The sequence below is a fragment of the Gossypium raimondii genome, chromosome 3, assembly GCF_025698545.1.
Source record: "Gossypium raimondii isolate GPD5lz chromosome 3, ASM2569854v1, whole genome shotgun sequence".
NCBI lineage: Eukaryota > Viridiplantae > Streptophyta > Magnoliopsida > Malvales > Malvaceae > Gossypium > Gossypium raimondii.
In genome coordinates this window covers 43,729,043-43,743,737 of record NC_068567.1, presented here as the reverse complement: position 1 = coordinate 43,743,737, position 14,695 = coordinate 43,729,043, and the positions used below count along the sequence as shown (strand labels likewise).

At 33.7% G+C, this 14,695-nt stretch overlaps 1 protein-coding gene and 1 pseudogene across 1 annotated transcript; both read left to right on the top strand.

Moving 5' to 3' along the window:
* The first annotated feature begins 5,011 nt into the window (after positions 1-5,011).
* LOC105794366 (pentatricopeptide repeat-containing protein At2g17140-like) lies at positions 5,012-6,734 on the top strand (annotated as a pseudogene).
* A 2,256-nt stretch (positions 6,735-8,990) lies between these two features.
* LOC105794364 (probable calcium-binding protein CML25) lies at positions 8,991-9,827 on the top strand. The gene has a single exon (XM_012623514.2). It carries the CDS (start codon positions 9,133-9,135, stop codon positions 9,646-9,648), a length of 516 nt encoding a protein of 171 aa, XP_012478968.1. The 5' UTR covers positions 8,991-9,132; the 3' UTR covers positions 9,649-9,827.
* The last annotated feature ends 4,868 nt before the right edge of the window (positions 9,828-14,695 follow it).

The window sequence follows — 14,695 nt, the reverse complement described above, 5'->3', positions numbered from 1 at the left end:
TGAGAATAAAAAATGACTATTAAGGACATCAGATTAGAATTGATATATAATAGAAGTTTTTTAAATTATTTTACTTTTTTTAAATTATTAAAATATGTGAATTTATAAATTCATTTAATAAAATATTAAAATGTATCTTCCAATATTTTAATGAATTATATAATTAATTTAAATTATTTATTAGATAAAATGATAATTATTTTTAATTTTTTATAGTTAAATATTTTTTTATAACAATGATAAATATTATTTTCACAAATAGTAACATTATACTTGGATCAAATTTTGAAGTATCTAAACAGATGATTTTTAATAAAAAAATATATAGTAACATAAGACATAACAAGTTTCATTACTACTAGAAATTATGTTATGATACAAAATGTTTTTACAAATATGGATTCATTAAACTAGTTGCAATGGTTTCCCTTAACATCGTGATTTCAAGGTCACTTTCTCTGTTAGAAGAACTCGATTTACCTCTGTCAAACTGGCTTGAAGAGACTGGCATGTCGGGTATATTCTCAAATTCTCGAAAATCCTCATCATTTGACCAAGCATGTCTTCGAATGTAATTATGCAAAACTGTTGTTGCAATAACTATTAAAACTTGCTTGTTGAATGAATAACCTGGAATATCTCTTAATATTGGCCATTTTTTTCCACACTTCAAATGTTCGTTCAATTACAGAGCGTAACGAAGAATGGGCATGATTAAAGATTTCTTTTTTTCCAGATACTTGATGATTACCTCGACGAAAATCAGGTAAACAATATCGTTCCCCCTTATATGGACCTAGAAAACCTGCCATTTGTGGATATCCTGAATCCACAAGATAATTTTTTCCTACAAAAAAGTAAAACATAATATCAAGTTTAAAAATAAATTAAAAATTTTAATATTTTTATGTAAAAATTAATTAAAAAATTAAAGTTCAACCTGGTGGAGAGTGTGGAAACTTTAACTCTTGTTTTCTAAGTGCTTGCAAAAAAATTCTACTATCATGTGTTGTTCCTTCCCAACCAGGAAATGCAAAAATAAAGCATATGTTGAAGTCACAAACTGCCATAATATTTTGAGTTGGTTCACCTTTTCGTCCGATATAAGGTATTTGACAAGAAATCGAAATGCATGCTTTTATGTGTGTTCCATCTATGGCCCCAATACAATCCTTTAAAATAAATACAAGTAATGAGATAAAAGTTAGAAATAATTTATATTTTAAAAATATAAAGATTGTGTAAATTTTACCTTAAAGTGGGGCCAATATCTTGTATCATGTCGAATATGGTTCGGTACTTCCTCGAATTGACCTTCAGTGGGTTTAATCATGTCTATTCCCATTCGAGCAAATATATGCAACATATCAGTAAAAATTCGACTAACAGTTTCCCCAGATCGTTGAAATCGCTCTGTTGCATTTGAATTTGATTCTCTATTTCCAAGAATGTACAATGATAATGCTAACTTCTCCATTGCCGATACTTTCTCATTCTTTAAGCAATAATTTGTTTGCAAATCATGCAACAAGCTGTGAAATATTTTTTTGGCATCCTAAAACTATTCATGCAACGATCATCGTGCCCATTTAATACTTCGTCCACCCACATTTGACTTGTATAATTTGAATTCATACGCGGTTGCATAGTGAAATAATTTTCATGGTGTACCAATACACTACTTAACACATATTCTTCCTTTTCATGATAATTGTTGTGCTCAACTTAGGTAACAATTGTGGCTATTCTTCGTTGAGCTTCTTCACTTAATTCAGGGGTATCATAATTCATATCAAACTATTATACATATTGTTAAATTCATCCATAACCTGAAAAAGTAATCAAATGAAAATAAATTAATATTTCGTGACATTCTATACAGCACAAAAACTTGATTAAAAGCATAGCATAAAAATACCAAACATAAAAAATATCATACAGTAGTTTTACATATAAAAAAGTAGTATAGTTATATTACAATAATAATTGTAAGAAGCTTATGGTGGAGGTGGTTGATGGTATGGTTGGAAGGGAAATGAGGATGTTGCTACCAAGGATGAAAATGATGCAATTGGATTTTGTTCAGTATACTCACGTCGAAGCCACCAAACCTTATCATCTGGATCTAAGTTCAAAAACACTTCTCGTTTCACCGATATTTGGAACATTTTGGTGGCAAAATAGTACAGCTCCTCCTTTTTTGGAATTTCATCTCCCAAAGCACACAAAGCATCTATTGTATTTGAAATAGTATATTGAGAGTGAGGAAAAATAATTTCATTCACTGACTTCCTTAGACTAGCCATACTCTCACACAATTTCTCAATCTGAGTAATTAATGTATTTCTTGATGATTTTTTACTTGAACTTGATTTTTTTCCTTTACCGTGTACAGCCCCAAGTGTTTGCTTTCTTTGATTAGGGATTTAATGAGAAGGGTTTGATGGTACCTCATCAGGAGGAATACCTTCATTCTCGTTACTATGTTCATTTGAATCACCAAATCCCTCATTAGGTGCATCATCTCCTATAGGAACCTCACTTGGAAGAACACCAGACGAAGGTGCCCATGCGTTCTCTCCAGTGGCTACAATGCCACCAAACATTTGCCACATTAACTCATTCAATAGTGGTTCGATTCCTTTCTTCTTAAATCTTTAAAATCAGGATTTTCCTACATAACATGTTAAATTTAAATGTTATACTAAGATTTTTATAATTGTAAATTATTAATTTCAATAAACTTTATGCATTAAAATAATGATAAAGTTAACACTAACCTGTATTTTTGTAGCCCACCATTCTTCGGTAGCATCAACCGTCTTTTTAGATGGACACCATCCAATACCTGTAGATTCCTTAAGCAACTCCCTCCATAACCTCCATTCCTTTTTTTAATGTATCCCACTTATTTTTCAATTGAGGTTTTCCATAATTTTTTTTTTGTGTTTTTGCTTGAAAAAGAGCAACCACATTTTCCCATCCTTTTGAGTTTAGATGAGTTTTTGGTCTATTACCAGCATTTACTTCATTCACGGAAAGCTCACAAAATATCAACGTCAGCTCATCATCCCAAACAGCTTTTGTTGCTAAGGTACTATCTCCCTCCACAAAATTTCGTGTCTTTACCATCTATTATTATTATTTTGATTTAAAATGTCAATCGGCATAAAACCATAAATATATAATTAGATATAATGATATAGTTTCATAAAAAAATAAGAATAACACATCACGAATGGATGAAAGCCATAATATGAACACTAAAGAAAAAATTCTCAAAGATCCTAGATAATAATTAGTATATGTGGCCTTACTACCTCTTCTTCATCGAAACTACTTTTTAAAGATTAATATTACAATAATCTCATCTTCAACTTTATCAAAATTCATCTAATTCATAATAAATACATGAATTTTAAATATTAATTTTGCTTTAAAGTCTTGATTTTAAGTAAGAAATTTTACGATAAGGTTTAAAAATATTATTCAAATAATTTTCAAGATTAAGGTATGAAAAGTTAAAATAGAAGAGCTTTTTCTATTTATAAAAGAAAAGTGAGATAGAAGAAATCAAATATAATGAATAATGTTAAGTTATATTTCATCATTAAGAGGAGAGTTGGATAACATTCACAAAATCATTAATACGTCTATTGTTAATGTTTGTGGTTTACCGGATGACTTCTTTTGCATTTTAAAATGAGGTAGCATCGATAATTTTTTAAATTCATATTTAATATATATGGATATCAATTAAATAAATTTTAAATATAATATTTATAATGTATCATCCAAACACCGAAAAGAAACATCTTAATATTATTTGCTAATTAGAAAATAACATGAATGCTAGTTTTATTTTAATATTTATATATTATAATTATATTTATAATAGTATGTCTTTAAAGTTCCCATTAATTTTGGACTGAATTAATTGAGCTTTACCAAACATTTAATGCAGAAGCCTTTCTTTCCTTTTGCAAACAGTAGGTTAAGTTCTTCTAAATTATGTTGGTAACCTTGTATTATTCATAATTATTCATTGTTCCCCACTAATGTACATTTTAGGTAATAAACTAATAATACGGTGGAAAGGGGAGAGGAGGCTTTTAGTAGTTTTGACTTTTGAGTGTCAACCTAAGCAATTGAATTGAGTTTTGGTCGGTGGAAGGATTTGGATACATACCGTTGATGATGAAACGCATTCATTTTTCAGGATTGTAGTGCTGAAAGCATTTAGTATCAAGGATTTTAGGTGTTGTTTGGAGGATGCCCGATAGTTGTTTGATAAAATGCCTGAGAAAGGTTGTTTGTCGAATGAGTTTAGTTTTGGGATTTTGGTTCGTGGGTATTGTAGGTTTGGCCTTGCTAATAAAGGGTTGGAGCTTTTGGATGAGATGAGAAGTTCTGGGATTTTGCCTAACAGAGTTGTGTATAATACATTGATTTCAAGTTTTTATAAGGAAGGTAAAACTAGTGATGTTGAAAAATTGGTGGAAAGAATGAGAGAGGATGGTGTAAGGGATGTTCATAATTAAACCCTATAAAATTTAAAGAATTAAACAGTCACTTGCTCATTTTCCATATTCATAATTAATATTCTCACATTATTGTGCATATATATTTCTTTCTCTGCTTATTATTTATTTTACTTTTTGATGCAGCTGACATGCAAGCAGCAGCCTCTAATGTTCTACCAACTTTATCTCTGTAAGCATATATATATATATATATATATATGGTTTATAAACAATTGAAAGCCTAGTTGTTGATTATGATGACTGTAAGGAACTTAGGTTTCAGTACTGGACTCCTTTTTAACTATTTTATTGCAGGAAAGGTTTATTTTTGTATTATATATGTTTCATAAAACTCTACATATAGTTTTCATCCCTTCTCTCATGTACTTTGGATATATTTGTTCAATTCAATAACTAGATAGATGGAGTAGTTGCCTTTTGATTTGAGCTTTTATTTTTTAAACACTTATCAAGAATATAAAAAAATGAGCAAGGGATGTTGGTGGAAGCAAAGGCCTTGGTTGAGTCCATGGAGAAAAATGGTGATTTGATGAATTTAGATAGTTATAATATTTGGTCGTTGGGGTTGCTAAGAAATGCAAAGTTAGTAGAGACTCAGTTGGTACTTAAAGATATGGTAGATAAAGGTGTAGAACCTAATATTTACTCGTATAACATTGTGATGGATGGTCTATGCAAGAATGGGATGCTTTTTGATGCGAGAATTGTGATGGGTTTTATTGTAAGGAGTAGTCTTTCCCCTGATACAGTAACTTATAGCACTTTACTGCATGGCTACTGTAGTAAAGGGAAATTATCTAAAGCAAATGCTATTCTAAATGAAATGATGAGAAATGGTTGTGTCCCTAATACTTATAATTGTAATATTTTGCTGCATAGCCTGTGGAAAGAGGGTAAAATATTGGAGGCAAAAGAGTTATTGTAAAAGATGAATGAAAAAGGCTATGGTGTGGATACTGTGACCTGCAATATTGTAATTGATGGTTTGTGTAAAAGTGGGAAATTGGACAAAGCTATGGAAGTTGCACATGAGATGTGGACACATGGAAGTGCTGCTCTAGGTAACCTTGGAACTCATTTATTGGCCTAGTTGATGATGTTAGCCGTAGCATGAGATGTATTCCTGATAGTTACATATTCTATCATAATTAGTGCTCTATGCAAAGTAGGAAAGATAGATGAAGCTAAAAAGAAATTCAGAGAGATGATGGGTAAAAGCTTACAACCCGATGCGGTTATTTTTGATACTTTCATCCATATTTTCTGTAAAGAAGGAAAGATTTCATCTGCATTTCGAGTTCTCAAGGACATGGAGAAAAAAGGATGTAATAAGAGCGTATAGACTTATAATTCACAAATACTTGGCTTAGGAAGTAAAAATCAAATATTTGAAATTTATGGACTTGTCGATGAGATGAGAGAAAGAGAGATTACTCCTAATGTTTGCATATACAATAACATTATTCAGTCTTTGCAAAAATGGGAAAATCCAGGACACTACTTCTATCTTGGATGACGTGCTGCAAATTGGTATAAATCCTAATATTTCTACCTTCAGGATGTTAATAGAAGCTTTCTGCAAGGCAAGTGATTTTGGAGTAGCGAAGGAGTTATTCGAGATTGGTCTATATGTGGTCACAAAGAGTTTACATACAGTTTCTAGTACCCTCACACACAAACAAATAAACCCAGATAGTTATTATTTTCTTAGCTAAGAACAAGATGAGAAGGAAAAACAGAAACTACTTTGATACAATTCAAACACATATATAGAGTGGAAAAAGAAGGGTTTTGACTTACCAAGTGATCAAATTTGAGAACAAGATTGGTAGGATGAGTCGAAAAACAGAGTTTCTTTGAGTCTGCTTGTTATTGGTGCTGTGTTTTTTTCCGGGAGAAGTGGGAAAAGAGGAGAGTGAAAAAGCAGGAGTTGAAGAGCGGATGAGGTTTACAGCAAAATTTGGCTGCCAAATCTAAAGAAAAATAAGAATGGGAAAGAAATTAGTTTAACTTTCAAGGATAAAATGGTAAAATAATAAATAAAAGTAATGGTATTTTTGTCTGTTAAAAAATACCAATATCTTAATTAATTTCAATTGCTGCTTTCATCTCCAGTTGATTTGGGCTGACCAGCGTGGTGGAGATTGCTTCTCATGGACTAGCATGCTGAACCAAAGGGCTGACCAGTGAGGTTGGTACCATATTTTCTCCCCAACTGCACCTCACTGGCATGCAAAGCCAAACCGAAGGAAGCCTAAGGATTGGTTGGTTGAATTGGTATAGCTTTGATGGATTTGTTTTGCCAAATTTATGGAAATGTTAGAATGGAAGTTTAGAAATAGTTGAATAAATGTTTAGACATGCTTTTAGACTAGTTTTGTGTAGGTTTAAGTCTGCATTTATGCACTAAATAAACTAATAGTTTGGATTGGCATGAAATAGGTACCAAATGACTTATTTTTGCACTAAACAGAATCCTTGTCTCGACAACGACCAATAGTTTGTAACATCCGACATCAAGTGGTCCAATGTCGTGACATGGCACACTGTTTGGCGATGTCACGACATGGACGAAGTCACGTGGTGATGTCGTTTGGAAATTTTGAATTCTTTGAAGTGTAGTCCTTATTCAATCCTAGGTTAACTTCAGAGCTTACGTAACCTCGCATAAGACTCGGGAAAAGTTTTAAATTATATTGAATGATTTAAATTATTAAAATTATTGAGTTTTGATTCATTTTATTCGTTAAATGTCTATAATTATTCCGTTATCGACTGTACCATCCTGTAACTCAGATCCCGCAATCGAGTCGAATGAGAGGTATTACATATATTATATGCTTAAATTACTATGATACCTCTATTAAGTTTTAGTGACTCTTAAGGAATTAATTTTATATTAAATATAGATTTTAATCGCTGTACTTTTAAAATGAAATAATAAAACTTTGTATGATAGATAAACAAGCAAAATAGACATATTTGTAATAGACGAAACATAGATTCATCAATTTAAAATATGATATGATTTTTTTTTTATTAAAAGAAAGGGACCAGTTTACATCAAGCTAGAACAATTTTCACAAAAGCCAACTCATTCTCATCCTCAAGCAGAATCTATTCTATCTCAAGAGGAGGTGAGTCAAATAGATGAAATCCCACGCCCATACATGTTAGATTTGCCATAGTGTCTGTCACTCTATTACCTTCCCTATAACTATGTTGGACAGTAACCTCCCAATCGCACTTGAACCAATTTCGAATCCACCGAACTAATGTATTGGAGTAATCTTCATTTGAGTTGTTATTGATAAGATTGGCAGCAGCAAGACTGTCCATTTCCAGTATAACATGTTGCAAGTCAAGTGATCCCAAAAGCCGAAAGTCCGTCCATGGCACCCTAAACATCGGCATCCAATACCGAAGAACGACCGACTATACGAGTAAAGCCTGCCATCCAATTTCCACGATCATCTCTAATCATGCCTCTTGAAGTAGCAACATTTGAATTCAACTTAAGCTCTCCATCAGAATTGATCTTAAACCATCCTTGAGGAGGAGTGTGCCAATTGACCATCTAATGCTAATAAGTCTCACTGTGTCTTCTGATGACTACTTCGGTTGGTAGGGACTACCGCACCTCAAGCCAAACTGGTAGTGACTACCGCACCTCAAGCCAAACTCGCTTACTTCTTTCCCAAATGCCTTCTGTTCCAGTGAAATATGAATCAAAAACTAATTTATTCCGTCTGTTCCATAAACAACAAGAGAAAATCTCAAATCTCATATCCTGATATTCATTATCCTTGGCAAAGCAACCTGAGTTAGAAAGGTTAGCAAAGATCTAATCTTTAGTCTCCATTGGCATAAATTCATCAATCTTTTCAACCTTAACCAGAACGACTGCTCCAAAGCAGTGTCTAGTTACATGTACCATATCTTCTGTTTGAAAATTGTAAATCGAGCAGTGGCCATGTTCACTTAATAAATAAAATAAAATCCATATTTGATTTCATACCTTAGATTCATTGGTTAAATGCAATTGCTTTAAGAATTTCTAAGTTACAACGAGTTAGGTGAAACATGTAATGTTATATATATTAAAATAACACCACATCATCTAATTAAATTAATAAAATTTTTGCAATAGCTAAAAACAATTTTCTAATTTTCCAGTGTACATGAATTTTTTTTCCATTTTGTAATATAATTCATAGACATATACAATACGGTTGTTATAAAACAAAGTCGACAAAATCTAGTGGAAATAATAACAGTATTTCAACATCCGTACGAGCATTCCAAATATCACGGTCTGACACAAGTTAAAGCCGAAAGACATGCTTCCAAGTTTGTTGTTCTTTTCAAACAAACTCTCGACACAAACCAATCATGCCTAAACTCCCTCTCTAACAACAAACAGAACCTACCGATCCAAACCAAAAAAAATACCTGAATCTCCATTTTTTTTCTAACCAATATTGTGCTTTATTAATTTCTCATAGCCTGTTTTTTTTTCTTCAACCAAAAGAATCTCTCATTGCTTTCCATTCATTTCTCATCTTTGAATCAAAGTGATAGCAATCTAATGGGATTTGGGTCGATTTTGAGTAGGGAAAAGAAGCAAAATCCCTCGAATCCAGTTGCTTCTTCATCTCCAATGCGAACCCAACTTGAAGAACTGGAACTAGTTTTCAAAAAGTTCGACATCAATGGCGACGGTAAGATCTCATCTTCGGAGCTTGGTTCCGTCTTGGGTTCTCTCGGCCTACAACACTCCGAAGATGAACTCCTGAAAATAATCAAAGAAATCGACACTGATGGTGATGGGTTCATAGATTTCAAAGAGTTTGTGGAGCTGAACACCAAAGGAGTGGACTCAAACAAGGTTCTGGAGAACCTGAAGGATGCTTTCTTGGTGTATGATATTGACGGGAATGGGTTTATTACGGCCGAGGAACTTCACCAAGTTTTCAAAAGCCTCGGAGATGAATGCTCGATCATGGAATGTAGGAAGATGATAAGTGGAGTGGATAAGGATGGAAATGGGATGATTGATTTCGAAGAGTTTAAGGTTATGATGATGGCCGGCGCTAGATCTTAACTCCATGGAACCTCGGACTCAATGAAGATGATGGTGTTCCCTTTTTATTTTGGAGGGTTAATCGGTCGTGCCATGTTTTTATATATCTAAATATTAGTTGATCAAAAGAATATTATGCAAATCACTACCCCCCCCCCCCCAAAAAAAAATCCAAATGTTCTTATACAATCCATGAAATATGGACGTGTTAAAATTATAGTTTTTTTTTATAAATGTCATATGGGGTATCCAACATAGGTGACATGAGACATATCAAATACCTTGCTCAACTAAAATAAAAACGGATTGTTCTTTCAAAAAAAAAAGATTAAACCCAAAAATAATCGAGAAATCAGTGACCAAAATGTCAAGCAAGGCTATACATCATAGGACACCAACGACACAGCTATAGTAAAACACAATCGCTACCTGAACATCAACAAAACCATACACCATAACAAGCCAAAACCTACTCAATACCTGCATTACAAGAACCCATATAGGCACCTAAAACATTATATATCACACGTCCAATGCACCCAAAACAGCACCCTTACAAACAATCCAGTAAGGACCTAAAACAGTTACAAAAACTGTAGAAGATTGATTAATATTTGGAGGAATAAACAAAAAAAATGATGAAGAATATAATGGAGAAGAGAAATAAATTTTGTATGGAAGAGTGAAACACTCTTTCTAATAAACTTTTCTTTTTTATTTCACACACTCTACAAATGCTTCATCACATACAACTCTTTATATAGGAGTTGTAAGTGACTATTCATCTACATCACTTCAGTGCTATAGGAGTTGTGACTATTCATCTTCATCACTTAAATGCTATAGGAGTTGTGACTATTCATCTACATGCATGTGTGTAACTCTTCATCTTCAAGTTTCTTCACATTTCTAACTCTTCATCTTCAAGTCTCTTTACATACTTAGAAACTACATAATTTATTATGTGCCAACAATGCCTCCCTTAAATTAAACTTGCTTCGAACTCCCAACCTTTCAACATTTTTCTTGAAGACTTGTCCACTAAGTGGCTTTGTGAAGATATCAGCCATCTGATATTCCGTCTTGTAATACTCAATTTGAACATCACCATCATTCACAAGTTTCCTCAAGAAGTGATATCGAATGCGAATGTGTTTTGTCCTTCTATGAAGAACTGGATCCTTTGTGACCGAAATAGTAGAACTATTGTCACAAAACAAAATCATTGACTTGTTCTGCTTCTGCTTAAGACTCTCCAAAATTCCACGTAACCAAAACAATTGACATCCTGCATAAGATGTAGCGATGTATTCAGCTTCTGTAGTAAAAAACGCCACAACTGATTGTTTCTTTGAGCTCCATGAAACTCCGCAACTACCAAGGTGAAAAAAATAACTTGAAGTGCTTTTGCTATCTTCAATGTTTCCTGCTAAATTACTATCCGTATAACCAATGAGATCAACTAATGTATTAGCTTTATAAAAAATTCCATAATTAATGGTTCCCTTCACATATCTCAATATTCTCTTGGCAGCCTCCCTGTGATTGGAGTAAGGTTTCTCCATGAATCTACTCACCAAGCTAACAACATATACGATGTCAGGCCTTATCGAAGTCAGATACATCAAATTCCCAACCAAACTTCTGAATATGGTGGAATTAACAAGCTTTCCTTCACCCTCTTTAGATAGCTTCAGACCTGTGATGCATGGAGTAGAGACTGGATTAGCATTTTCCATCTTGAACTTTTTTAAAACTTCCTTTGTGTAGCTCTCTTGTGAAATAAAAATTCCTATCTTGGATTGATGAACTTCAATGCCAAGAAAATGATGAAGTTATCTGTCATATCAAATTCTACCATCATTGAGTGCTGAAATTCTTTCAGCATCTTCACATCATTTCCTGTGAAAATAAGATCATCAACGTAGAGACTTACAACCATGAATCTTCCTTGAGAATTGTCTTTGATGTAGAGAGTATGCTCATATGGACATTTCTGGAATCCACACTTCTGAAAATAAGAATCTATGCGGCTGTACCAAGCTCGGGGTGATTGCTTCAACCCGTACAAAGCTTTCTTCAACTTGTAAACTTTTTCTTCTTCTCCTTTTTTGACAAACCCAGGTGGTTGATCAACATATACTTCTTCTTTGAGAACACCATTCAAAAACGTAGATTTTACGTCCATTTGGAACATTTTCCAATTGTTTTGGGTAGCAATAGAAATAAGTAACCGAATTGTCTCAAGTCTTGAAACTGGAGCAAATACCTCTGTAAAATCTTCTCATTCCTATTGCTTGTATCCTTTTGCAACCAGTCTTGCCTTGTACTTGTTGATAGAGCCATTTGGATTCATCTTTGTCTTGTACACCTATTTGACTCCAATTGAATTCTTTTGCGGCGGCAAATCTGTGAGCTCCCATGTATCATTGTTTTCAATTGAGCAAATCTGTTCTTTCATGGCTTTCCTTCATATTTCTTCTTGATATGCATCATCAAAAGAAATTGGATCTTTTCCTGTAAAGAAGGCAAATAATACAACATCATTTTGCATAGCTTCATCAATTACATCATATAACTATTGGATACTTCTCATTTTTCAGATCGGGCTGGATGAAGAAGAATTTAATGAAGAACTTGGGGAAGCAGGAGGATTTCCTGCTTGAGCACCATCTTTAGCATTCTCAATTACTGCCTCTTCTTCTTCTTTAAGTTCAAAAGGAAAAATTGGAAAATTCTCCTTTTCAACTTCCATATCTTCAAATATGGAATTTTCATCAAACCGAACATCTCGACTTATCACAATATTCTTTGTCACCGGATTGTACAACTTGTATGCCTTACTTCTTTCACTATAGCCAATGAAAATGTATTTATCTGACTTGTCATCCAACTTGCTTCTCATTGCATCTGAAATATGAGAGTAAGCAACACTCCTAAATACTCTAAGATGACAAACGCTAGGCTTTGTACCATACCACTCCTCATGTGGCATGCAATTCTCCAGGCTTCTTGTCGGCGATCTGTTGATAAGATAAACTGCACAAGAAACAACTTCAGCCCAAAATCTTATTGATAACCTCCTATTCTTAATAAGACATCTAGCCATCTCCGTAATTGTTCTGTTCTTTCTTTTACACACACCATTTTGCTGAGTTGTATGGCGGACTGTCATTTCATGCCTAATGCCACTATCTTTGCAATATTTCTCAAAGTCTTTTGAAAATTTTTCACCTCCACAATCTGTCCGCAAGGTGTTAATTTTCAGCCTAGTAAAGTTCTCCACTTCTGCCTTGAAATCTTTGAATCTCTGAAAAGCCTCTGATTTTTCTTTGACACAATACACTCATAACTTTCTTGAGTAATCATCAATGAAAGAGATAAAGTAACGATTACCTCCCAAAGATGAAACTGTCATTGGACCACAAAGATCCAAGTGAATAAGTTGCAATGGTCTTCTTGCTTTCCACGAGGATTGAGAAGGAAAAGCAATTTTGTGTTGCTTTCTAAGCTGACAAGCTTCACAAACATCATCAAGCTAATCGATCTTTGGTAAACCTCTGACCATCATCTCCTTGAAAGCATCTCCAAATTTCCATAGTTCAAATGTCCATATCTATCATGCCATAACTTTGAAACTCCTTTCTAAGCTCCAATAAAACAAGACACATTCTGATTTTGAAGGGTGAGAGAGAAAAGATTATTTGATGCTACTCTGACTCTAGCAACAACCTGATTTTTCCTTGACAAGTAACAAGTCATGTAATGGAAATGAATATCATACCCCTTCTTCAAGAGATGCCCAACGCTAAGCAGATTATTTTTAAGACTAGGAACAAAATAAACTTCAGACATTTTCTTTACCCTTCCTTGCTTTGTAAGCTTTGCCATCTCCCACTTTTACTTCTCCACAATTAGATTCAAATAACTTCGAGAATAAATTTTTGTTACCTGTCATATGCTTGTTAGCACCACTGTCTATGTACCGGACATCATCAATCTCTCCACTATGAGACACGAGCAACAAAGTTTCTTGCTTTTCCTCTTGATCATTTTGCACTATATTAGCTTCATCTTTCTTTTCTTTCTTGTACCAGCATTCACTCGCCAAATGACCAGGTTTGTGACAATAATAACATTCAAAATAGCCACGACCTCTTCCTCTTTGATTTCCACGTCCACGTCCTCTTTGTGAACCTCTAAAATTCTGATTTTGGTTGGCTTCTTTCCATCCATTCTCTGTGCTTGCATCTTCACCTCTTCCACGAGCATTTGAGCCTCTTCCTCTAAAGTTTATTCCTCTTCCACAACCACGATCTCTCCCTCTTTGATTTTTAAAATCTCCCTTCTTTTCATTTAGAGACAAATTTAACTGGAGTGCTTGATCTAGATCTACTTCTTTCTTCTTCTTGTTTAATATTTCTTCATGGCTTTGTAACGAGCCTGTGAGTTTATCAATGGTCATGGTACTCAAGTCATTTGATTCTTCAATGGCTACCACAATGTTGTCAAATCTGAAATCTAAAGAACAGAGGATTTTCTCAACAACACGAATATCATCCATAGTTTTACCATTTCTTTTTAATTGGTTGACTATGGACAAAAACCGTGAATAGTATTCAGAAACATATTTCGACTCTATTTTTTGCAATCTTTCAAGCTCCCCTCAAAGAGTTTGCAACCGAACTCTTTTCACCTTTTCATCTCCTTTGAATGAATTCTGTAAAATCTCCCATGCTTGTTTTGCCGAGGTGCCACAAGCTATTTTTCCCAATCCGCTTCATATTGTTGAACTCCTTGATATATCCAAAATAAGGTTTGTTGATTTTTCTTCCTTGATTTCCTTATACTCTCTTTTTAAGCTTGTGTTAATTCTTCCTCCTCTTCAGCCTCAACTTTATTATAACCTTTTTCAACAATCTCCCATTCTTCTAGAGATCCAAGAAGAGCCTTCATTTGGATACTCTATTTACCGTTAATTGGGGAACGGAAGAAAGAGGAATAGAATTATTCATTTCGATCGAACTTGGCTCTGATACCAATTTGTAGAAGATTGATTAATATTTGG